This window comes from Pipistrellus kuhlii, unplaced genomic scaffold (assembly GCF_014108245.1).
Source record: "Pipistrellus kuhlii isolate mPipKuh1 unplaced genomic scaffold, mPipKuh1.p scaffold_m20_p_1, whole genome shotgun sequence".
Classification (NCBI taxonomy): domain Eukaryota; kingdom Metazoa; phylum Chordata; class Mammalia; order Chiroptera; family Vespertilionidae; genus Pipistrellus; species Pipistrellus kuhlii.
Genome location: NW_023425404.1, coordinates 1,800,538 through 1,827,773, shown reverse-complemented (window position 1 = coordinate 1,827,773; position 27,236 = coordinate 1,800,538). Strand labels below are relative to the sequence as shown.

Sequence of the window (27,236 nt, the reverse complement as noted above, 5' to 3'; positions counted from 1 at the left end):
AGGAAGGAAATGCAGCCGGATTATTGTGGCTACGACTTAAAATATACACATGCAGATGTAGTTTTTTGTTTGTTTGTTTGTTTGTTTGTTTGTTTGTTTGTTTTCATCCCCAGGATTTTCGCTAATCCAAACGTTCCGGGCTGCTTGAAACGGTAGTTACTTGGAAGTAGTTAAATGGAACCCTCACCTAAACCAACGTTTGCATTTAACTTTTTCCCTGGGCCCCGGATGCTGGTTGGAACCTTCTCTCCCCGCTCCGACGCAGGGACAAGGCCTGAGCCCGGTGCTGGGGGCTCGGCTCCGGCCGGGAGGCCGCTGGACGGATGGATGACCGCCAGGGTCTCCGCAACAGCAGGCTGGCTGCCAGCCCCGCTAAACCTTCTCCATCCTCCGCTGCTCTCCTCCTGTCCCCGGGGGGCGGGGCTGCGGGAGCGCGCGTCCTGCGTCGTGACGTCACAATCCTGACGCTGAGGAGCCGGCTCTTAGCAACCGGCCCGGCGACGGTCCCCCGCTTCCGCCGCCTGCCACCGGCTCCTCCTCGACAGTCCTCCGCCGCCGGGGCTGGCTCAGCCGGGGACCGACCCAGGGGGACCCCGCGTCTCCGCGGCGGCGAGGCGGCTCTCAGCATGAATGGCAGCCGAAGAGGTAAAGGGCGGGGCCCGGGGTTCGAAGCCCGGGGGCCGGGGGCCGGGGCCCGGGTCGGGGCCGCGCCGGAGTAGAGGCCGCGCCCCCGGCGCTCGCTCTCCGTCCGTTCCCTGCTGGTCTTCCTTGAGGACCTAAGAGTTGCCAGGGACACTGGAGTAGACCCTGCCCTTGGGGTTCGCAGGTCCGCTTCTGGCTCGGAACCGGTCGCCCTCGGTCCGGGAGGCCCGCTCGCTCCCCTGAACTCGGGCCTCCGCCTTGAGCGCCTCGATGGCCCCTGTCTTTGGGGATCGGACCTCCCTCGCCCCCCCCCCCTCGCTGTACCCCACAGCGGGGACCCTCGGTCTCCTCGTCTCTTGCGCCAGAGCCTGTAGAACACCCATGCCCTGGAGTTCCTGAGGAATACATGCAGATAATGCACACAAAGCTCCTGGCACATTGTAAGGACTCAGTCAGTAGCACCTCTTCCATTCATTCCGTCACTAGCGCCCCGGAGTCCAGTAACCCAGGATTCTCTAACTTTAAAGCGGATAGGAATCGGGTTAAAAATGCAGATGATGATTCAGCACATCTGTTGGGGGAGTAGGGGGGCTGATATGTTGATTTTCTGATAAGTTTTCAAGTGATGCTGTGTTACTGGCTGCAGTTTTAGTGGCAAAGAACTCATCCATAATTCCTGCGCATCTTGTCCTTGACTGAACGCACTCAGGGTCAAGTGGACCTCACCGTGGATCAGTTGGGGCCCCATAGCAAAAGCTCCGCAAATCGTCGGCCCAATGGAAAAAATTTGCCTCTTCGCTGTCTCTCTAACAAAGTGGCATTCTTCTTTTCAAGCCGAATAAGGCAATCTCTAGACCCTTGCCTCCCGATTCAGTGTTCTTATCTATTTAAGAGAGTACCTTTAAGCCAGGCTGCTAGATGGTCCATGTAATGTCTCACTTGGAATATGATTGTGCCTTTATTACATAGTCATAGTGCTGTTCTGAATGTCGGGGATAATTCTCCCTTAGCCTAAGCCCCAGAAATCACAAACCAGCATGCTTTTTCCCCCCTCTTTTATTTTTCTTAAATTTTATTTTATTTTTTCCCATCACCATTTATCCCCTTTATGACCTTTTCCACCACCGCCCCTCCCCCCATACCCCCAACACCCCTGCAGTTGCCACACAGTTTTTGTGGTTTTCAGAAATTTTCTAACATTAAGCTCTGTTTCCAAGTTATCTCATTATTTGATCCACAGAAACATTCTGTAGGTATTATCCTCATTTCACAGTGAATAAGCACTGGAGACTAATAAACTAAGAGTTCAACAAGGACACAGTTAAGTGTCAGACCAGGCTTGGAATCCAGGTGGGGAATTGAAGCCCTAGAGCCACTGTTCTTACTAACCATCTCATGCTAGTGTTACAGAATGTACCAGGCGACCGAAAAAGATGCAGGAATACCCGGAGATTTGGGAAAAAGTCATTTATTTTCAGATGTTTCACATGTACTAGTACAGTGACTCTGGTCAGTTGTCCAAATTCTGAGTAAGCCAATATGGAGGAAGCTTTTTCTTTATACCCTTTGGCTTTTTTTTGGCCCCCAAATAAGGCTCAGACTTCCGGACCTCTCACGGGCTTTGCAAGGGGGCCATGAGACCACACCTAAAAGCCTGGCCTGGCGCCAGCACGGATAACCCCTCTAGTGGTTGTGTAGTGAACATGGTTTATGGTCTCTGTAAAATGGGGGTATTTAGGTAAACAGGTCTTGCAAGCCCAGATAATTAAGGAAGGGGCAGTGACTAGCAAACAGGAATGTGCATCAGGGATACAGACTCAGGCTGCTAGCACCCGTTGCCCCCCTCCAAATGTCTTATTTTCCTCATCACCAGAGGTGGGGGCATGGGAAAGGATATATGTAAAATTTAGAATATAATGGACTTAGTAAGTTCTCAGTATTTATTTAATTATTTTTTTAAATGTGTTCCTGTCAAAATGTAAAAAGCTTCTATTTTTATACCTTACCCAATTTAATTAGCTTCATTTTTAGGATATTTTATAATATATATAGCAAACATTGTTATTGATTTTGAATTTTTAAAACAAATATGATATTCAACAAATATCTGGGGTAGTCCGTTCTCTTAGATCAGTGGTCGGCAAACTCATTAGTCAGTAGAGCCAAATATCAACAGTACAACAATTGAACTTCCTTTTGAGAGCTGAAAACTGACTTCTGCGCATGAGCCACGAATTTTTAATCACACTGTTCGTGGGCGTCCGCACGTGAGAGCCACACTCAAGGGGCCAAAGAGCTGCATGTGGCTTGTGAGCTGCAGTTTGCCGACCACTGTCTTAGATCATAATTATTATTACTGATAAGAAACCATAAATAATTTTAGCCAAAGACAAAATATTTAATTTTACTTGAAAAGATGGCACTTTCTAAATTTCTTAGGTATCATTAAGATTACTTTTGGTGATTTCGGAGTGCAAAATATTAAAACACAACCTAAAGAAAAAAAAAATCATTGTTGTTTTGTCATTTTCTTTTTGGTATCACATTTTTTTTACATTCTTTGGTAGGGCAAACTTTCTGTATAGTGACGTAGTAGAAAGAGTACCACCTACAAAACAGAATATCTTGTTGGTAATCTTTGTGCGCTATTTACTAGGTAATCTTCAGCAAATCACGTTCACTCCCTGGGCCTTAATTATTTGTAAATGTTGGACCAGATCATCTATCAAGTCTTCTTTCCAGCTTCCCCCATGGAGATTGGGGAGAAATGATTGAGGGTTACAAACTGCCATTCACTCTGTTATCAATGACTTGGGAAGGAGCGAAGAAAAACAACCTTTAAGGATAGATAACTGAAAGCAGCTTGATAAGTAAAAATTATTTTTTAATCTGTTGGTCCAGAAGAGACACTTGGTAGTGGCATCAGATCGCCAAGCTCCTGGCATTCCTGGGAAATTCTGCCACAAGAAACACCCTCCCCTTTCCTCACTGGAGTTCCTTCTGGCCGGCTTGGTGGTGACACGTGGGGGACTGAGCTGCTTGCACATACTGATGAATTTCATTACTCTAGCAAGACCTTTGATCTCATGGACACGATTTGAGTCCCAATCTACTTAGAGGATGATGGTTTTTTTCCCTAGCATTTGGTTTGAGACTACTTTTTCATGCCCCTTTGTATCAATCTGGGTCTAATCAGAAGATGGGAACCATAAAATGATTTAAACAAGGGATATTTAAAGCATTGTTAAACTAGCCCTAGCCCGTGTGACTCAGTTGGTTGAGCATCGTCTTGTGTACTGAAGGGTTGTCAGGTTCAATTGTGGTTCATCTGGAAGGCAACAAATCACTGCCTTTCTTTCTCCCTGTCCTTCCACTCTCTCTAAAAATCAATATTTAAAAATTAAAAAGAATTGTTGAACTATCATAAAAGAGTAACTATAAGACATAAGAAATCTCTGTATGTTATCCAAGAGCCAAGGGAGAGTGCTCAAGGAAGGACAAATTTGGAAGGGGGACTTCCAAATAAAGACTGTTTAAGAGAGCATCCAGCTGAAACCGGTTTGGCTCAGTGGACAGAGCATCGGCCTGTGGACTGAGGGGGTCCCAGGTTCGATTCCGGTCAAGGGCATGTACCTTGGTTGCAGGCACATCCCCAGTGGGGAGTGTGCAGGAGGCAGCTGATTGATGATTCTCTCTCATCGATGTTTCTAACTCTCTATCCCTCTCTCTTCCTCTCTGTAAAAAATCAATAAAATATATTAAAAAGAGAGAGAGAGAGAGAGAGAGAGAGAAAGAGAGAGAGAGAGAGCATCCAAGCAAGAGGAGGAGGGTGAGTTAGACTAGATGAACTTTAAGACATCTTTTAAACATCAAGTTCTGATTCTTTTTTACATATGTATTTACACATAGTAACATGTAATTTCTAATTTACTCAATTGCTTTGTAAGAGGATTATTTTCTTAAAATTAATTGTAGAACAGACTATGATTAACTGAAATAGTTTTATTATGCCTCAGCCAGCAGTGTATAGGATGAAATCAGTATATATCAAATAACATAATAATTGATGTGTTTATCATTTTACTCAGTGAAACTAAAGTCTCAAGATACAGCTGTTTTGAAAATAACTTATGTACTTAAGAGAGAAAACTTTTTATCAATGGCTGCAGAATTTTTGTCTGATATATCCTTTCTGGTTAGTAACATGATAGAATACAATTTTATTTTATTTTATTTATTTATTTATTTATTTTAAATATATTTTATTGACTTTGTACAGAGAGGAAGGGAGAGAGATAGAGAGTTAGAATCATTGATGAGAGAGAGTCATCGATCAGCTGCCTCTTGCACACCCCCTACTGGGGATATGCCCGGGTACATGCCCTTGACCAGAATCGAACCCAGGATCTTCCAGTCCCCAAGCCGCCGCTCTATCCATTGAGCTAAACTGGTTTCGGCTAGAATACAATTTTAAACAACTCCAGTATTACCAATAAAAGTTTATTATTTTTTAAATGTTCAATATTGTTTTCTTTGTGAAAGCTGTGTTTTGTTTATCCTAATTCGTGTTTTTTTGGTTAAAAGTCAGAGCAAGCTCTGTCCTTCCCAGATCTGTTCCACCATGCCTATTTAAAGGACACTTGAGCACCAAAAGTAACGGTAAGTGAGGTACTTGAAATGGTGAAAGGTTGTTTGGTAAAGATTGACTGTTTAATTGTAAATTATGACATGATGAAACATTATTTAATCAATATTTGAACCTTATATTATTAATTATATATTTTAGGAACTCTTGAGGTTAACTTAGGAGTCCCTCATTTTAGACTAGTACTGAGCGCTGGAAGTGGGCTTTGGTCTCCCCTTCTCCCTGCTGCAGCTCCAGCCCAGCTCTGCTCCTTGCTGGCAGGCTCCCTGCTCTGAGTTCTGCCTGTCTTGGTGGAAAGATGCTTTGCAGGTTGTTATAGACAGAAGCACTGAAAAGGAAAAGCTGTGCAGAGAAGGGCGCTTTGCATCAGGAACAAGCACGGGCTTCCTCATTCAAGTGGATTTCTAGGTCCTGTGAAAGGACAGTATTTTAAAGCCTTTAAATTTTTAATGTAAACTTAAAATACATTTTAATAATTACAGTTTACAAGTTTTAAGACTGGGTTATTATGCAAAATAATTTAAAGGGGCTTTTTTTTTTCTTTATTTACATGAAAATTCCTTGATACTTGTTTCTCCAAATGTGAAAGGAATATCACATTTTCACTTATTTCTTTGTAACAAACTATATATACACATAGAGCCAGAATAAAACTTTGAACTTACATGGAAGACCAGGATGAAAAATCCTATATAATAAAAGCTTAATATGCTAAGTGTCTGATCGTCTGGTCATCCGTTCACAAATCAAAACGTAATATGCTAATAATATGCTAAGGCTGCTCAACTGCTCGCTATGATATGCACTGACCACCAGGGGGCAGACGCTCTGACTGGTAGGTTAGCTTGCTGCTGGGGTCTGTCTAATCGGGACTGAGTAAGATGGACCAGACACACCTTAGATCCCTCCTGCAGTCCCACCCTGGCTGGCCAACCTCTTGAGTCCCTCTACAGTAGGGGTGTCGAACTCAATCAGAGAAGGGGCCAAAATCTAAAATCCAGCCTAAATCGTGGGCCGAATGGTTTACTGAACAGTCATAAACTGTCATTGTGATGGAAACGCAGCGGAGTGCAGTGATGACAGCGCGGTGCGGGCCACATTGCAAGGCCTGGTGGGACGGATTTGGCCCGCGGGCCTTGGGTTTGACACATGTGCTCTACAGCCTTGAATGTGCACTGATGGGGTCCCTTGGCCTGGCCTACACCCTCTCACAATCTGGGCTGAGAGACCCCCCCTGAGTTCACGAATTTTGTGCACTGAGTCTCTAGTAATATATATCAATAGTTTGCTAACTTTTTTTATTAATTTTTTAGAGAAAGAGGAAGGGAGAGGAATAAAGAGATAGAAACATCAGTGAGAGAACATTGATCAGCTGCCTCCTGCATGCCCCCTACTGGAGATCAAGCCTGAGACCTGGGCATGTGTCCTGATAAGGAATCAAACCAGTAATCTCTTGGTTCATGGGTCAGTGCTCAATCCTTGAGCCACACTAGCGAGGCTGTTAAGTTTTTTTAAGGACTATATATGCAGTTATATAGTAGCTGTAAGTATGAGGCTGCCTTAGTTAACATCTAAACTGCGTCTTTTATCAAGCTGTGTGATCTTAAAGACCTTATACTTCTGTGCCTCAGTTACCATGTCTATTAAATAGTGATAATAATAATTAAATGAGTTTGTACATGTAAAGAACAATGCATACATGTACCTGTTCAGTAAATGTTTATAGTAGTGGTAGTATCAAGCTCATCATTATTGTATATTCTTTTTTTTTTTTTAATAGGTTTTTATTGAATTTTACAGAGAGAGGAAGGGAAAAGGAAAGAGGGAGAGGGAGAGAAACATTGATTGGCTGCCTTCTGCATGCCCCCCTACTGGGGATCCAGCTCACAACCCAGGCATTCTTCCTGACCAAGATTCAAACCGGTGACCTCTCGGTGCATGAGATGACGTTCAGCCAACTGAGCCACACTAGCCAGGGCTCGTATGTTCTTATACCACGTGTAGAATTTCCTTGCAGGGATGCAAAAAAATGTAAGCGTTTTCTTCTAGGAGGGGAAGCAGAGGTCAGGAAAGCCACTTACTTTTCAATCTCTGCTACCGTTTTAGCTATTGATTATATTTTTTTAACCACATACAGTTTTTTAACCACAAAAACTGTTTCTAATGTTTAAGAAAGTTATGCTTACATATACATTTGATATTTGTATATAAATGATAATTATTTTTAGGATTTTTTAAATAGATGACACCAAGAAGTTTAATATCACAGAATTTCTATATGATGTACTTGTCTTAGTTCTAATACTTCAAAAAATGCATAAGTTGATTTGTAGATCTTGTTAAAGTTAGAAGTTTGCCTCTTAGAATAGAATCTTTGTGTAGACTTTTGGAGTTTGGGCATTGCTTAATTTCCCAGACTCCATGTAATCAAGTCCAAAAAAAGTTGATTGTTAATTACAGTTGACATTCACTATTATTTTATATTAGTTTCATGTGTACAGCATAGTGGTTAGACAATTAGATAATTAGGAAGTGAGCCCTCAGAATATTCTAGTACCCACTTGGCACTACATAGTTATTATGATGTTATTGACGATGTTCCCTGGGCTGTACTTTACATTTCTGTGCTATTTTGCAGCTACCAATTTGTACTTCTTAACCCTTCACCTTTTCACCCACTCCCTCCTATCTGGCAATTCTGATTGTTCCCTGTATCTGTGAATCTGTTTCTGTTTTGTTTGTTCATTTATTTTGTTCTTATGTTCCACTGGTAAGTGAAATTAAATGGCATTTGTCTTTCTCTGCCTTACTTACTTCACTTAACATAATACCTTTAGATCCATCCATGTTGTCGCAAATGGTGAGATTTCATCCTTTTTTATGACCTAGTAATACTCCATTGTACTCATTACTTAATAATCAGGCAAATGGCTATACATTTTTAGTTATATGCTAGAATCTCTTCTCAAAACTCTCTGGCTTGTAAAAATCATTCTTAGAAAGTTTGATAGCTCATCAGTTATCAGTGCCAAGTTAAGGCTTGCACATATTCAGCATCACAAAGTTATGTATCTTCGTGATTGAATTTCAGAGTATTTTATAAAAAAGAACTTAATAATCAGTAATTTGTTTATCTTGTGATGATTTTATACTAACTTTAAATATATAATTAAATATGTTTTAATTTTTAGCTTTTTGCACTGACTCCTCCTCTCTCAGACTAAGTACTCTCCACATGGTCAAGAATCACATGGCTGTGCACTATAATAAAATCCTTTCAGCCAAAGGTAAAAATGTGCAAATGTGTAAACTGTACCTAGTTTAAACCCTTGACTTCACTTCTAATTAGAGTAAATTCGTAGCAAAAATGAATATACTTCATATACATATATATATCAGAATTTGTGTTTGGTATAGAACTGAATTTGAAATCTATATAGCGCCTATGTAATTTCCTTTTACCTGTGTTATTCCTAATATTATTTTATGGTTAGATATTGTTTTTAATATAGTAAGAGTTTATAATCTACTTTTTTATTTTCAAATATACTAAAGTTTCACAAAGAAGATGCTAACTAATCTCTTTTTTTTTAGACAGCTTTTTGAGATATAACGTACATCCAGAAAATACACTAATTTTAAGTGTACAGTTAAATGTGTTGAATAATACATACATTGTATTATATAATACATCACAGTCACGCTGTTAAAACAGAAATTGGCTAACTGCAACTCATAGGCCAAATCCTCCTGCCACCTGTTTTTTTCTGCAGCTTGTGAACTAAGAATGGCAGTTGTATTTTTAAATGGTTGGGAAAAGGTAAAAATAATATTTATAACATGAAGTTATATGAAATTCAAATCACATTGTCCATAAATAAATAAATCACATCCATTCTTTCACGTTTTGTCTATTGTGGCTTTTACACTCGCTGACAGGCAGCATTGACTAGTCGTGGCACAGACCATATCTCCCCGCAAAGCCTGAACACTTTCTATCGGACCCTTTACAGAAAAAGTTTGCTGATCCCTGATATAGAGCATCCCATCACCCCAAAAAGTCCCCCCCTTCCCCCCAATCTTTTGCAAGCAATGTCCTCCCTGCCATTCCTGGCAACCACTCATCTGCTTTCTAACTATAGTTTTGTCTTCTCCAGAATTTTATATTAATGGAATCATACAGTGTGTATTGTTACGAGTCTGACTTCTTTCATTTAGCTAACACTTGTGAGACTAACCCATGTTCTTGTGTGTAACAGTATACCTTTTTATTGCTAAGGTAGTAGTCCATATAATGAAATGTTCCACAGTTTATTCATTTACCAGTTGGTGGACATTTCGATTATTTTGACTCGGTTTGGCTGTTAGGAATAAAGCTACTATAAACATTCACATGTAATCTTTGAACATATACTTCTGTTTCACTGGATAAATTTATTTACTAGGAGTGTAACTGTGGGGTAATAAGGTAAATACATTTTAACTTTATAAGAAATTGCCAAACTGTTTTCCCAGAGGGACTAGACCATTTTGCATTTCGATCCCTCCCGTAGCCTCACCAGCATTTCCAATTGGCGGCTCATTACTGACTAGTCTAGTGGATATTAGGTAGGGCTTTTGTTTGTATTTCTCCAGTGCCTACTGATGTTGAACAACTTTTCTTGTGCTTATTTTCCATCTGTATATCTTCTTTGGTGAAATATCTGTTCAAATCTTTTGCCCATTTTTAAAAAATAGGTTATTTGTCTTCTTAGTATTAAATTGTAAGAGTTCTTTATATCTTAAACACAGATCCTATATCAGATACATGTTTTGCAAATATTTTATCTTAGTCTATAACTTGTCTTTTCGTTTTGTTTTTAAAAATATTTATTTGAAATAATTTTAGACTTATAGAAAAATTGCAAAAAATAGTACAGTCACAGAAACTCTTCATCCAGCTTTCCCCATTTTAAAATCTTATATAATCATATTATTATTAAAACCAGGAAATTAATATTGATATAATACTATTAACTACAAACCTTATTTGAATTTCACCAGTTTTTCACCAAATGTATTTTTTAAATTTTAGTTCATATCTTATGACATTTATATTTTAAGTGATTGAAAATCTAAAGAATAATATTTTGTGACATGAAGTCAAGACATCAGCTTTTCAGAGAGAAGAAGGAAAGGGAAAGAGAGAAGCAACAATTGGCTGCCTCCTGCATCCCCATTTCTAAGGATCGAACCTGCAACCCTGGGCATGTGCCCTGACTGGGAATCAAACTAGAGACTTCTTGGTGTATAGGCCAACACTCAACCACTGAGCCACACTGACTGGGCGCTTATGTTTTTTATATCCTGTTTAAGAAATCTTCGCCTAATCTAAGTCATTAAGATTTTCTTATGTGTTTTCTTCTAGAAGTATAAGTTTTAGCTCCTACATTTAAGTTTGTGACCTATTTTGAGTTGGTTTTCTTAGGTATGATATAAGGAGCAATTTTTTTTACCTATGAGTATCCAAATATAACTAGGACTGTTTGTTGAAGAGATCATTCTTTCTCTGTTGAATTACCTTAGCACTATTTGAGAGTTGACCATACAGAACTGGACTTACTCTTCAGTTCTGTTGTTCTATATGAGTGTCTTTATTACAATACCACACTGCCACATTTCTATAACATTACAGTGAGTCTTGGAATCAGTTAGTGTAGGTCCTGCAGTTTTGCTCTTTGTTCTTTCCAAACTTGTTATAGGATTCCAATTACAAGTATGTTACCAGTAAGTGCATGCTGCGGGTGGGTTAGGTCAGTGATGCTCTCTGTGTGTTTGTATCCAGCCTTTCTTCGCTTTGTTCGCTTAGTATATATTGCTATGCTTTTAAGTGCACTCATGTTTTCTTTTGTAGTATCTAGTGAGCTGTTAATCCCAGCCAGTGTACTTTTTTATCAAGGATATTATATTTGTTCGCCAAGACCGGTTTGGCTCAATGGATAGAGCGTCGTCTTGGGGACTGAAGGGTCCGGGTTCAATTCTGGTCAAGGACATGTACCTTGGTTGCTGGCATATCCCCAGTAGGGGGTGTGTAAGAGGCAGCTGATCGATGACTCTCTCTCATCGATGTTTCTAGCTCTCTATCTCTCTCCCTTCTTCTCTGTACAAAATCAATAAAATATATATATATATATTTTTTAAAGGATATTATATTTGTTCATTTCTAAAAGTATCATAAAAGTGAAAATAAAAATCTCCAAGTTCTGGAACTTTTTGTGATTTCCAGACATGATATTTTTTTATCATTTGTAAATATTAAGAATATTATTAAATAACTGATTTTCTTCTTTCAGCTGTGGTAGACTGCTCAGCTCCACTCAGCATAAGTGCCTGCATCAAATGTAAGTAATTTTTGATATATTGCCTTTAAAAAATGTATGGTAAATTACACATAATTTACTATCTTTACCATTTTTAAGTCTATAGTTCAATGGCATTAATTACAGTCATATTGTGGTACAATCATCGCCGCTGTCAATTTTTCGTACTCCTTTTAACTGCAAAACTGAAGCTCCATACCTATTAAACAATAATTCTCCCCACAACCACCACTCTGTTTTCTGTCTTATGAATTTGCCTACTCTAAGTATCTCGTGTAAGGGGAATCATCCAGTGTTTTTCCTTTTATGACTGGCTTATTTCACTTAGTGAAATGCCCTCAAGGTTCATCCATGTTGTTAAATATGTCAGAATTTCCTTCATGTTTAAGGTTGAATAATATTCCATTGTATGCATAATATCATATTTTCTTTACACATTCAAGACACTTGGATCGTTTCCACCTTTTGCCTGTCATAAATAATCTTTTATGGATGTGAATGTACAAATATCTCTTTGGGACCCTGCTTTCATTTGGGTGTATGCCCAGAAGTGGAATTGCAGGGTCATGTTGTAATTCTCTTTTTAAGTTTTTGAGAAACCACCCTACCGTTGCCTATAGCAGCGCCCTCATTTTACATTCCCACCAACAGTGTGCAGGGGTTGCAGTTTCTGCACATCCTTCCCAGCACTTGTTCTTTTTTCTGGGGTTCAGGATGGAGGTAAGGCTTCGGGAGTTGACAGTATAGAGGTTGTATTATAAAAATTGCTCCTCTTTTTTTTGTGTTTAGAATTCAGACTTAGCTAGTGCTTATTTATCCCCCAGCATTTTCTGCCCTCAGTTGAGGCAGGAGTTTTTCTGTGTTGCCATGTAAATAAAGAACATTGTAGTGAGTAGAAGTGTGAAGATTGTAATCACCAAATTAAAGTATAACTAGTAGTCATTATTACTTCTTGTGTTATAGAGTTGATGTTCATTATAGTCAGTATAACTTAGAAGCAGGTTTTATAGACATTTTGAGCCATCTTTTTTTTTTTAACTATGAAAATTCTTGTGTGTTTTTTTTTAAGATTTTTTAAATTGATTTTTTTAGAGAGAAAGGAAGGGAGAGAGAAATGTGGATGTGAGAGCAAAACATCAAATCTGTTGCCTGTTGCAGGCCCCCCACTGGGGACTGAGCCCCACAAACTGTACATGTAGCCTGACTGGGAATCAAACCCAAATATGCACAGAATGACGTTCCAACCAACTGGCCCACCTGACCAGGGCAAATACATTTACGTTAGCATTTACAAATTTTTCTTAATTATAATGGAAACTTTAAATATACATGTAAGTTACCTTTGTTTTTCAGCATGTAAAACTTTTTATAAATTCTAATTCAAATTAGGGTGATTTAAAAATTGAAATTTTCTTGTGAAAAGTAAAGTGAGATAGATTCCTATGAAGTATGTTAAATTTTCAATGTTATATGAAAATACAAGTCATTCTACTTCTATTCAACTCTAAAATTTGACTAGCTTTGATACAGGGTATCAAAGGTAACCAGGGTACCTTGGTTGCAGGCATATCCCCAGTAGGGTGTGTGCAAGAGGCATTTGATCGATGACTCTCTCTCATTGATGTTTCTAACTCTATCTCTCTCCCTTTCTGTACAAAATCAATAAAAAAATTAAATAAATAAAATAAAAATAAAAATGTTTGCTTTATTAGCTTTCCAAGACCAAAAAATTAAGTTTTCTATTTTCTGTATGTCAAAAGATTTGTTTTCCCCATCAGATGCAGATCAACAACGAAGAGAGAAACTCAAAAAGGAATTAGCACAATGTGAAAGGGAGTTGAAAGTAACTAAAATTACAATGCAGGCCAATTCTAAAAATATTTCCAAGGCATTATTTAACACTCTACAAAAGGTAAGATGGCATTTTTTTCACCTTTTACAAGTAGATATTTCTAAGCTATTTCATCGGTGGTACAACCTTACTTTTTGGTAACATGTTTCCTGTGGGTCAGAAATAAACTTTTCCTGTAAAGAACCAGATAATAAATATTTTAGGCTTTTCAGGCCAAACAGTCTCTGTCACATCTACTTGTGGACTTTAACAAAGTCCTACTAAAATACAATAGAAATGATTAAGTAAAAAGATTAATAAATCTGACAAATCTCTGATGAAAATACTTAAGATTGAAGGCAGAAATAAAATGGGGAAATAACACATATTCAAAAGAGAGTAAGATAATATTATGAATAAGTCTATGCCCAAAATTTGAAAATTTAGATGACAAGGAAAGCTTCATATAGATAGGTAGATAGCAACTTCATAGATATAGATATAGATATAGATATAGATACAGACATATATATATATATACACCATATTTTCCGGCGTATAAGACGACCCCCTAATTTTACAGTTAAAACATAGGTTTAGGCCTATATTTGCTGTGTAAGACTATCCCCCACTTCAAAGAAAAGACTTACTTTGCCGTCAAGATCTGCAGGTAATTTTTGTGCAATTTTGGTCTTTTGCCCCTGATTTTCAGTTGACTTTTTTTTGTTTCAAAAGTCGTCTTATACGCTGGAAAATACGGTATACTAGAGGCCTGGTGCATGGATTTGTGTACTAGTGGGGGTCCCTCGGCCTGGTCAGCAGGGATTGGGCTGAAACCAGCTCTCTGACATCCCCTGAGCGGTCCCAGTTTGCAAGAGAATGGTTCTCAGGTGACGCATCCCGGAATTGTGCTCCTTCCTGTCTGGTTCTGGGTGTGTCACCTGAAACTACAACTGCCAAGTCACTACAGCTTGGCAGCTCCTGCATTGAGCGTCTGCCCCCTGGTGGTCAGTGTGCATCATAGCTACTGGTTAGACAGTAGCTTCAGCTTTTATATATAGATTACCCTACAATTTATGCATTAATAAAAAAAAAAAAAAGTTATTTGTCTTGACTTAAGGTTTTTGTGGACCATCTGGTAATACACATTTAGGCTGCAAGTTTGTATGGAGGCAGCATATGATTACAGATTCTTGAAGGCTAGTGTTCCCTTTTCACTCTGTTCCAGTGTTCAAGATGGGCAAATTTCTTTGCAAGTCACCTAGTTGAGATGTGGCCATCTAGAGGATCCCGGAGTCATGAGCATGGTCTCCTAGATCATCTAGATCAGTTCCTGAGCTTTGTGTTTTGTCCCCCAACACCCTTGATGTGATAAAAATAAAAATAAAAATAAAATTTAAAAAAGCCAGTTTCACTGCTCTGCTTACTAGTTATCACATTTCATATTTGACTCCAGCACTTCCCATTGCATATATCAGTAAACAGGAATAACTAAAGACATTTGTACCACAATAGTGAATCCAGTTGATTTTCTTTGATGGGTATGGGAACCATAGACCAGTTTTTAGTTGGGAGGTTATGTTATCATACTTTACAAAAACTACACTGCCAGGAGGGTGAGACAGGTTATAAAACAGTTGGCAATAATCTGGGAAAGAAATGATTAAGACCTGATCTAAGACAGCAGAAGGGAGCACAAGGGAAATATTTAGGAAATACTTACAAAGGAGAATTCCCCAGGACTTGGTGCCTGATTCGATGATGTGAAGAGCAAGAGGCCAAAATTAAGGAGATTTCCAGGCTTCTGGTGTGGGCAGCTGGGAAGATGGTGAAGGAATGATAACAGGACAATGTTTTGTGCAATGTTTGTATAGAGTTACAGTGCAATGTTTTCTTTGGAGAAGGGGATAATGTAGGGTTTGAGTTTGCTGGTTTGGATGTGCTTCATTTGAGGTGCCTTTGGAACTTCAGTAGAGAGTTGATATCAGCATTTCTCTCAGACTGAAAATAAATTTGGGAGTCACCAGGGAAGCTATAATGCTTAATAGCCCCCAGGGCTGTTGCATAGATAAAAGGACCAGGAATAGAGTAGCTTCCTTTAAAATAAATTTGCCAGACGCTGTGCTATAATTTGCCATCTCGGAATCTGTTCATCAATATTTGATTCACATGTGCATTTTCATTTTTAGTGATTGGACTTTTTAACTGACAATTTAAAATATTTTTCCATTATCCAGCATTTTGACTACACTAATCAGAGGGTAATATGCTAATTAGGGCAGGCATCTTCCCAATGACCTTCCAACATCCTTACCGACAAAGCCGCAGTGGCTGTGAGGGCCGAGGCATGGCTGTGAAGGGCCCAGGCTCAGGCTGGCAGTGGCAGCAACAGCCGGGTAATGGGGGCAGCACCTTCCCCTGATACACCAGGTCACCTCCCTCAGAGGGAGTCCAAACTGCAGCTTAGGCTTTGGGCCGAGGCAGAGGCAGTTAGGGGTAATTAGGCAGGCAGGCAGAGGCAGTTAGGGGCGATCAGGCAGGCAGGCAGGCAGAGTAGTTAGGAGCCAGCACTCCCAGATTGAGAGAAGGATGTCTGACTGCTGGTTGGGGATCGGGCCTAAACTGGCAGTCGGACATCCCCTGAGGGGTCCTAGATTGGAGAGGCTGCAGGCCAGGCTGAGAGACTCCCCCCTTCCTGTGCATGAATTTCATGTACTGGCCTCTAGTAAATTAATAATTGTATTTTGAGCCCTGGCCAGTTTTTCTCGGTGGTTAGGGCATCGGCCCACAAACTGAAGAGTCATGAGTTCAATTATAGTCAAAAGCATGTACCTCGGTTGCAGGCTTGATCTCTGGCCCTATTTGGGACACATGTTGGAGGCAACCAATTGATGTGTGTCTCTCACATCTATGTTTCTCTCTTTCTCCTCCTTCCTCCTTTCTACTCTCTCTAAAAGTCAATGGGGATGGAAGGGAGAATTCTTGGGTGAGGATTTTTTTTAAAAAATGATATTTTGAGATAAGAATGGGTTTTGTTGAAAATAAAATATATAATTTAATCTGTAAATGTAAGATATTTTCTATTCATTTTTCTATTAGCCACTGTAACTCTATACATTTGCCTCCATAAAATATTTCAGTTATGTTTTAATATGGGTATTGTTAAAAATACTTTTAGTGATTTTTAGAGAGAGAGAGAGAGGGAGAGAGAAACATCAATCTGAGAGCAGAATATCAATTGGCTGCCTCCTGCATACCCTGCTAGGGGCTGAGCCTGCGAGTCCGGGCACGTGCCCCAACCAGGAATTGGACCACAGACTTTTCAGTGCATGGCCAGTGCTCAGTGAGCAGCCACACCAGATTAAATGAATCTTTAAAATAGATGATATGATATAATGGTGAAGCACATAGGCCTAGCTTGGGTTCAGATCTATGAGACCCTTGCCTGAGTTTCTTCACGTATAAAATAGAGCTAATAACTGTATCACGACTCAGAAGTTGTTTTGACGGTTGAGTTGTACATGTAAATCAGTTAGAACAGTACCTTGCACATAGTAAACACTCTGTACTTATTAGCAGCAGTGATAGAAGTTCTTATTATTCCTCTCTTATTCTACTCACTGGGAGGAATAGTACTTTATACAAAGGAAGCACTGGCTTTTCCCATACTCCTTTTGTTTTTCACCCCGGGAGCTTATAGGACTCACATAGCTGACTAAATCCTAACCATTTTCACCTCAGCCCCCTCTCTAACTCAGGTTCTGTACAGGAAACACAGGTGTCCATAACATCTAGAGTCATAGAGCTTTAGAGGCATCTAGTCTATAAAAGAATAAATATTATGTGTTTTTAGACTTTATAGATATCCCATAGAAATGGTTCTTCCAAGGATAAACAAACAAACAAAAAATGGAGCAGTCAAAAATACCTTCCCTTTCAAAGCCAAGATAAAAAATATAGGCGTATGTTATTAATCATTTTTTAGAAAGAAAAATGATTTGCCATTAACTTATCTGTGGAATTATATTTTCATGTTAATGATTAAAAAAAAAGAATAGAACTTTATATACAATGCTAACATCTTTCGGGACATATTAGTTAATTTTATAAGCCCCTGAGGCAGCCATTTATAATGTTTATGAATTTGCAAATCTATAATAATAAAAGCATAATATGCTAATTAGATCGGACAGCTAAATGACCTTCCGGATGAAACCGGGGCTGCAAGGGCCAAGGCAAGCTGCCGCAGCTGCGAGGGCTGACCCCCTTGCGTGAACTTTGTGCATCTGGCCTCGAGTGTGATTACTAACTACAAAACCCAATGTTCTTAGCCCGCAGGACAACCACGAAATGAAGACAACGTGTTAGCTGAAGTGAATGAATATTCGTCCTTTGCAAGGTCACCAGGGACTTCTTCAGAGCGACTGCACCTCAGTCTACCTAAATCCAGTGACAGCCGCATGGATGGTGCTGAGAAGAACTTCGGTTCCTTCCTGTCCAGCATAAATTGCACCCCCTCCAGGCCCAGGAAAACACACTCTGCAACCTCCTACAGCCAAAGGCCCAAGAGCACAAATTCCCTCAGGTCTCACTTAGTCATTAAAAAAACATTCAGTGGGGACCTTTTGGATAAACATTCTGAACTCTTTTCGAATGGACATTTGCCATTCACTCCACGAACTTTGAAAACAGAAGCAAAATCTTTCCTGTCACAGTATCGGTATTATACACCTGCCAAAAGAAAAAAGGATTTTACAGGTCAGCGGGTAGAAGCCGAAACCCAGACTGAATTAAGCAGGTATGGCACATTAGCAGCCAAAAGTAAAAATTTTGGAATGTTGTGGAAACTAAATAATATTCCTTCTTTTATCTCATGTAGTTTATGTGCCTTCTGAATGGAATGTCATTACTGTGACTTTTCCCTTTACATTTATCACTTAGAGCTCTCAGAGTAATTGTTAAAAAACCAGGAACTGTTACATTTGTCAAACTCTTTATATACACGAATGTTACATATTTCAATTTTTTTTTTATTTTTGACATGATACCAGAACTTTTGTGTTTTAAAAGATTACTTTCAGAGAGTTCTTAAAATATGTCATCAAAGAGCATTTGTGCAAATATGTATGTTGCTTTATGATAAAAATGACAAAACAGTGGGTCAAAGAAGGGGGAGAAACACCTACCCCTGTGCTCCCTTTCCTGCAAATATTCAGCCCCAGTGTTGTATAGCAACAACGCCCCAGGTGTACATTAGACAATTGGGATCATTTCTAGAAGTTGAGTATAATTTGCCTCAATAATGTCTTCATATACAACAGTGCCTGGCACATAATGTGAAAGTTTGCCAAGTGCTCGGAGAAACAAACAGATCTTGTAAAATATTAAGTGTACGCTGATTTTTTAATTGTTTATCCTAGGTTATATGAACAAATGTTTATGAGGTACTAGGTTTTAGTTATTTTAGAAAGTAAAAAGCAATTTATGACTAATATTCTTTCCTCTGGGTAAATACAAGAAGTAATATCAGATGTGTCTGCATACATTTCATCAAAGAATTAAGGAATTGAATATATGACAGAATTTGTCAAGTGAGGAAGAAATGAGGAAAGTATGATTATATTTATGACAGTTTTTTAACATAAAAGTTCTCATTTCCCTAATCCCACTCTGGCCAACTGAAATGTAGCTGCTATCCAAAAAAAAGGAAAAGAAGTATAGGTAATCCAAACAACATTTATTTCCTGATTCAATAACTAGAAATAATACATTTTATAAGAACAGATGGATTTCATCTCCTATGTTTGAGTTTATTTTTTTCTAGATTGTAAAGCTCATTATCACACAGTCTTTGTATTTTGAAAGCTTAACCATGTATTTTTTTAAATATTCCAGCTTTGAGTCTGATTTTGAGACAGTTGAGACTAAGGACTTCACGGAGTCAGAAGTGGCCATAAAGCAGGTAACAGAAATGAGACCCTTGTGCCTCACATTGGAATTACAGCTGCTCTAACCTAACAACCGTGTGTAGCTATTTGGACTGTGAAGAGTGATCTCTTGGTGGTACTTCTTGCACACGATCCAGCCAGTGTACAGAAGGTTTGCCTATTTACTCTCTGGGAATGGCCAGATGGAACCTGCCAATTTGGGAAATTATGTGTTATTAGCATCTCTTCTAGATGGTTGGCTGGCTGGCTGGATAGAAGAGTAGATAAATAAAATGCCTTAAATGTGGTTTTCAAAGATAGAAAGTACTGTACATAAATTTGCATTGTAAAGATGAAATTTTAAAATGCAAGTAAATGGCTGGCAGAGTATGTGGCCCAAAGCAAGGATTCTATAAAAGTGAGCTGCCAGTAGATTATTAATATTATTATTTATACAGCCATGGCCACTACTTCTATGTGTTTGATAAGATGGCATTGGTTGCTTGAATTCTAAGTAAGGTATTTTTTCTCAAGTTTACCCAAAACTTCATATTTGTATCATTTTCTCCATATGTTTATTTGTGGTGATTTCTTAACATTTAAAATGTCCCTCATTCAAATATAAGAAATAAGTTGTTTTATCTTACTTTATTTTATGTGTGTGTGTGTGTGTGTGTGTGTGTGTGTGTGTGTGATTGATTTCAGAGAGGAAGGGAGAGGGAGAGAGAGATAGAAACATCAATGATGAGAAAGAATCATTGATCGCCTGCCTCCTGCATGCCCTACACTGGGGATCGAGCCGTCAGCCTGAGGATGTGACCTAACCAGGAATCAAACTGTCATGTCCAGGTTCATAGGTCGATGCTCGACCACTGAGCCACACCAGTGGGTTGTTTCACCTTACTTGAAATAAATTTAAGAAAAATGACCTGATTGGGTGGAAAATATATTCTAAAACATCCTTTGTTGTAACGTATGTCGCTCTTCTACTGGATATCTCCTTTCTTACCTCAACTGTTTTTGAAATGTGCTATTTGCTTTATTTCTGCTTTTACGTTGTATTTTATAAGCAAAATAAGGATATATTCTTGCATCCCTAGGCACCTGGTTGTATGACCTATGGAACCAAAGAAAACTTAACTCCTTCACCTTCCCAAGAGAAGGGCTTACCGTGGAACGAGGTTAAGGATGGCACTCTGCAGTGCTCCCCAGCCAGGTAACAGCTTCAGGGGAAATCTGTCAAACTGTCTCCCCTGTAATTAAAAGAATGGGTTTAAAAAAATCTGTCTTGGCTATTTAGTTGGCCTTTCTGCCCCCGGTGAACTCACTAGTGAGGAAAATAATACCTACCGAATATACCTGACAGGGTTTTTCTGAAGATTGGATTAGATCATAGATATGCAACTATTATTACTAATATATGATTTTATTGAACACTTACTATATGCCCACCAGTGTTTTTTTAAATCCTCACCCAAGGACATGTTTTTATTGATTTTTAGAGAGAGAGAGAGAGAGAGAGAGAAAAAAAACATTGGTTGGTTGCCTGCTATATGAGCCCTGACTGGGGACCCAACCCACAACCAAGGTATGTGCCCTGACGGAAAATCAAACCGAAACCTTTTGGTGTACAGAATGGCACTTTGGTCAAGTGAACCACCCGGCCAAGGCGCCAACCATTGTTCAAATATTTTAATTTTCTCTTTTCAGGGCATTATGTCAGTATTCCGAGCAGCCTCCTCCTTCAAGGAGAAAAATCTACTCTGAGTAAGATCTTTCTCATCTTTTCATTTTGCTTAGTGAGAATTAAGAACCATACAAACTATTATTCAGTAAGTTAGGATTGAACACTAATTTGTCTCACAGAAAGCTTTGGGGTTCAACTGTCTAACCTGTCTCTTTAAGAAAATGACCAAAATTTCCTGAAATAACTATCAACACTTCATCTTTATTTCCAGTGGAAATTTGTCCCTAAGTTAATAGTACCTATTTTTTACAATTAGTAACCATAATTCTTGTATATTTTTATAAGTAAAAATCATTTTTGAAAAATTTAGACTTAGAAGCTCAGGACAACCTTCCTGGAGGTTTCCAGCCTCACCAGTTCTTTGTAGATATTATACTTACGGGTTTTTCCTTTTTTTTTTTTTTTTACTTCTAGATCTTAATGCTGTTTAATTAAGCTGCATTTTTAGGGGGAAATAATCTATAGGAGTCGGCAAAAGTTGTGAGTTATGCAAAAGTTTATTCTTGTATTATTATTTATTAATTATTCCATTATTTTCCATTCAAACAACTGTAAACCTACCTTTGCCCACACCTATATTTTTATAGTTTAATTTATTTTTAAACTTGATGTTTAAATATTAGACTGTTAAGCAGTTTGAAAATATAACTTTTTATACATTTTGATCTTGTATTATCTGACTTGCTTATTAATTCCTCCCTTATATTTACTGATTCCATAATTTAAAATTTCCCAATCTTAAAACATGATGTTCTCTGAGGAACAGGAGATAAGTCCCTGCGTCTTGGGACGACTGTGCTCTTTCTCTTCCTGCCAGTGCGTGCAGAGCTTAGCCTCTGCTGCTGGGCAGGGTCTGGAGCCTGAGGACATGGAAAACACATCAGGAACATGTGCCCCTAAGGGTCACATTTGGTTGCCCTCATCCTTGGTTGGCCTCTGTCTTGTTCTATTTAATCCCTGCTTTTTCTCTCTTCCCCCGCCCCCTTTTGTTTCTTGTTAATCCTCACCTTGAGGATATTTTTTCCATTGATTTTTAGAGAGTGGAATGGAGAGAGAAACTTTGATGTGAGAGAGAGACATCGATTGATTGCCTCCCACATGCCCCTGACCTGCAATACATGCCCTTGACTGTAATTGAACCCACAACTCTTCAGTCCTGGAGCCAACACTCTTAACCACTGAGCCAAACGGGCTAGGGCTCCCTGCTTGTTTATTATTATGTCTCAGACATCTGTGAAATTTTACTCTCTCAGGGAATATTTTCTCCAATATTTATCCTTGCATAATTTCAGGAAGTTGATGTTTGTTTTATAATATTCCTCTTTAAGAATATGAGCCAGAAGTACATTTCTAATAAATTAGTAGTGAGATTTCCTATAGTTTTTAGAGTAATGAATAATCTTTATGCTTTATATTGCTTTGCCTTCGCAGTGAAGAAGAACTGTTGTATCTGAGTTTCATTGAAGATATAACAGATGAAATTTTGAAACTTGGTTTATTTTCAAACAGGTTAGTTTGTGTGTGTTTTTAGTTGTTTTTTTTTTAGTAATACATAGTGGTTGAAAAGTACTTTAAATACTCTTCATTTGTTATTAGGTTTTTAAGTTATTTTCACCTATTAGGAAATGAAAAATTATATTGCTTTCTTAGGGAAAAGTTATATTCTTATAACTGATAGCAAATTGTAAAGAATGTTTAATTCATGCTCTAGGTGGACATACAGTTTGGGGGAGTTATAGAAAAAATTAGAGATTTTATTCCTTTAAAAACCATTATGTTTCTTGGCTATAAAATAAAGTTTTTGCTACATATTAGCAAAGATACATAATTCAATTTTGCTACTTAAAATTATGGTGAGAATCAAAAGCAAGTATTTTGGTTACATCTGCTACTAATAAAGTGAGGAATAATTAAAAGCAAGGTTTGCATACTATAAATTAAATGGCAAATTTGCAGATTAGTTCTTGCATGTTTAATGAAACTGTGTGGTCCTGTATCAGCTTAAACAGTGATTACTTTTGTAAAATTCATGAGACATTGAGACAAAGTTTGTTATGTAGCATAAGAGCCCATTATGTATACCACATGCACAGAAAATTGCCTAGAAGGAAATAACATTTTAAAACATAAACAGCCATTGCAAAATGTAGAGTAAGGATTTCTTGGGCTTTTAAAAAAATATTAAATTATTTCATAACTACTGACTATAAAGTTGGCTCATAACTTCATTGTAATAACAAATGGTAGCAGAGGAAATGAGTTGTGTAATTATTACTATGTTCCTAGCACTTAGTAGTGCTTAGTAAATGATAAACTTTTAGGTTATTATATGGATTTACAATCAGTGGAATTTTTTTCAAGTATACTGTAGACAGCCTTTTAAAATACCTCACAAAAGAATTTTCTTTAGAGTTTAGTTTATGGGGGTAGTATGTATGTGAGAAGAGAAGAGAGGCTTATGGTGTTTGCATATTTGTGTGAGAGAAAAACAGCTTTTTAGTGGGGGGGGTGAAAGAGAGAGGAAGAATTTTTGGACCTCATTTAATATATTTTATTCACAGAAATGTAAGTAGCATGCAGTTTCTCCGAAACATTGGCGTCCATTACCTTGACTTAAATGCATAGAGGGAACTGAACTAGCTTTCATGGTGGAGAACTTGACGGAACAGGGGAGGATTGGTCTTTAACTGTAGAAAGAAAAAGAGCCATCTAAAAAATGTGTCCAGTCGTTAGTAGTTTAGTTATTTGCTGCTTTACATTCAGCTGATTTCCTGATGGAGATATTAATTTCTTATTTCTCTTTTGTAGCTCTTTAGAACGGCTGTTTGAGCGACATATCAGACAAAATAAACGCCATTTGGAGGAGGTTTGTTTCCTTAAAACTGCATTATAGAAAGAATTTTAAAGTGTTTCTATACCTTCAGAGATGCCTTAAAAGCAAATGCTTTTTTCCCTTGTACTTTGTATATATTTGGGGTGGGTAGAAAGAGAAGTATTAGTCCTGCACAAATTAGCAGCACTGCAGACAAAAGTAATTCAATTTATCTATCTTCATTAACCTGTTAACCGGGGAATTCCCTTTTTATTTATTTATTTTTTTTTTTATATATATTTTATTGATTTTTGTACAGAGAGGAAGGGAGAGAGATAGAGAGTCAGAAACATCGATGAGAGAGAGTCATCGATCAGCTGCCTCTTGCACACCTCCTACTGGGGATATGCCCGCAACCAAGGTACATGTCCTTGACCGGAATCGAACCCGGGTCCCTTCAGTCCCCAAGCCGACGCTCTATCCATTGAGCCAAACTGGTTTTGGCAGGGAATTCCCTTTTTAATTACGCAACATATAACGGGCGTGTACTCTTTCACTAGGACATGTCAGTATGTCACGCCCAGAGGATGTAATTTTATATTATTTTTTTTTATATATACTTAAAATAAATGAAAAGACTATGAAATATATATTTTTGTTTATTTATATATAAAGCAGAAAGGAAAATACAAAATTACAAACAAATAGAAAAGAATACCAACAAAAAAATGGAAACATCGAATTAAAAAATTATAAATTTTACAAACAACTATAAAGATTACAAAAATATATTTTTTTATTTCGATACACAATAAAAATATTAAAAAGTTAACAATTACAGAACAATAAACAAAAGCACACAAATAAAATAGAAATATTGAGTTTAAAAAATTAAAATATAGATGTAAAAATTCAGAACTCAACTTCCGTGTTATATATTTTAAAACAATTGTTGATGCATAGTGCTACCTTACAATCCAGACACCAGTATGTAGATTCTTTCTTTCCTAACACCTTTTTTGTAGCAATCTCGGCATTTCCTGGGTTTAGTTTTTCCTATATTGCTTTTCATTTGTTCTGGAAAATGCCTTTCAACTAAGTGTGATGGTTTAGATGTAGAGCTGCTTGTTGATGTATTTGGGTGGGTTTTCACTATGTTGTTATTTACCAATTTCTCTACACACTCTATCAAAAAATGTAATCGATCCAAATGACCTTTATCTTTTTTGTATATAATATATGCATTGAAGCAGCACATATCAATTAATCTTAGAAAAAAATTTTTATAAAATTTTTTTACCCTATTACGGGCAGCCGTGTAGGCCACCATAACTCCATCTCCCAAATCTACGCCGCCCATATTCTTGTTATAATCCAGGACAACATTTGGTTTTTCTTGCCTTCTTCCTCCCTTTTCAATCATTATCTTTTCGTCATTATGAATAGAACTGAGCATCAATATGTCTTTTTTTTTTAAATATATTTTATTGATTTTGTACAGAGAGGAAGGGAGAGAGATAAGAGAGTTAGAAACATCGATGAGAGAGAGTCATCAATCAGCTGCCTCTTGCACACCCCCTACTGGGGATATGCCCGCAACCAAGGTACATGCCCTTGACCGGAATCGAACCCGGGACCCTTCAGTCCCCAAGCCGACGCTCTATCCATTGAGCCAAACCGGTCCCCGCAATACGTCTTTTTTATCCTTCCATTTTAAAACCATAAATTTGTCTTTGAATCTTACTATATGTCCATTTTTCTGTAATTTTTTTGTTTTTATTTCACTGGGGATTCCGACTCTGTTTATCCTCATTGTTCCAACAATGTCCGTATTGTTTTGACACAAGAGTTCAGCCAAATGAATTGACCTATAGAAATTATCTAAGTAAATCCTATACCCTTTATTCAGTAAGCCATGTGTTAACTCCAAAACAATTCTTGTTGAACACGTCCATCACTCTCACTAGCGAAATTATACTGATTCCCTCCGTGTCTTAAATTCATGTTTAGACATGTATGGATGACTAATACCTTTGTTGTTTGGAAATATACGTCCCGCCCATTTCAAGGCGCAACGTATATTTCAAGGACGTATTCTTATGTCCTACCTGTACCCAATATTGTTTACATTTGATGTATTTATACGTCCCACTCGGTTAACAGGTTAATGTCCTTATTCTTGCCTTTTTCTTAATTTTAGAGGAAAATGCGCCACCTGCTGCATATCCTAAAGGTGAATTTAGGCTGTGTACCCAAGGAAAGCTCGGTGAAGCAAGATGACTTTGATTTGTTGAATTTACTTGATTTTGAAAAGGCTGAGAATTCAACACAAAATGAACAAGGGGCCACAATTCAACAGGAGCATCAGGAGTGCCGACAAGCTTTGATTATGTTGCAGACTGAACCAAAGGATGAGAATGAGATATTCTCACCAAATGACTTTTTCCTACCAATCTATAAATTCAAGAATTCAGAAGAGGTTATAATTGAACAGGTGAACGAGGAAACAAATCTTAGACCTTCAAGTCGGGATGAAAAAAATCCAAATATTTTTGACAGCTCAGGAGACCAAGAGACCTCTGTGACTGTCATTGAAGGTGACAGTGACACTGAAAAGACAGAGACTCCAAGTGAGCTGGACCGTTCCCGCTTAGCCCTGTCCCCGTCCGTCCAGCTCTGCACGGTCATGGGTGGCAGCGATCGGGACCTGGAGGAGGCAACTCTGCAAATCATGGCACTGCGCATTGAGGACAGCCCTGGGGATGTTTGATCTTCCTTAATAAATGTCCCAAATGGCCAATAATTCAATATTCCTTTTCCTCTTTTTTCCTTTTATATATTAAGGGGTTTTTTTTGTTTGTTTTTTTGTTTTGTTTTGTTTTGTTTTTTTATTTTCTATGATGTATAATAAATTACCATAAATTTAGCAGCTTAAAACAAAACACATGTATTCTTTACCCGAGTTTCTGTGGATCAAGAGTCTAAACATGGCTTGGCTGGGTCCTGTACTCGGTATCACAAGGCTGCACCCCAGCTGTGAGTCCGGGAAGAACCTGATTCCAGACTTTTTTCAAGTTGTTGGCCTAATTCCTTTCCTTGTAGCAACAGACCTGAAAAACTTCGATTTCTTGTGGCTGTTGGCCATTGACTGCCCTCAGCTCTCAGAGGCTGCCCACCATTCCCTGCTGCCCGGCCCTCTCCACAGGCATTCACAGCGTGGCTTTCCAGCATCTCTGACATAAGAAGCAAGCCACAGGCCCCACCTACTCTTAC

At 38.3% G+C, this 27,236-nt stretch overlaps 1 protein-coding gene across 8 annotated transcripts; it reads left to right on the top strand.

Annotated features, from left to right (window-relative positions):
• Positions 1-477: 477 nt before the first annotated feature.
• SPATA7 (spermatogenesis associated 7) lies at positions 478-26,771 on the top strand. 8 transcript variants are annotated; one of them, XM_036429605.2, is made up of 12 exons: positions 478-645; positions 5,227-5,301; positions 8,479-8,574; positions 11,620-11,667; positions 13,425-13,558; positions 17,809-18,275; positions 19,373-19,439; positions 20,505-20,620; positions 21,115-21,171; positions 22,583-22,660; positions 23,960-24,017; positions 26,164-26,771. In XM_036429605.2, the coding sequence occupies exons 1-12, from the start codon at positions 627-629 to the stop codon at positions 26,731-26,733; spliced, it is 1,785 nt and encodes a 594-aa protein (XP_036285498.1). In that variant the 5' UTR covers positions 478-626; the 3' UTR covers positions 26,734-26,771. The 8 variants fall into 8 exon arrangements, with proteins under 8 accessions (XP_036285498.1, XP_036285491.1, XP_036285517.1 ...); XM_036429598.2 differs by having other exon boundaries at positions 13,407-13,558; XM_036429624.2 differs by lacking the exon at positions 8,479-8,574.
• Positions 26,772-27,236: the final 465 nt, after the last annotated feature.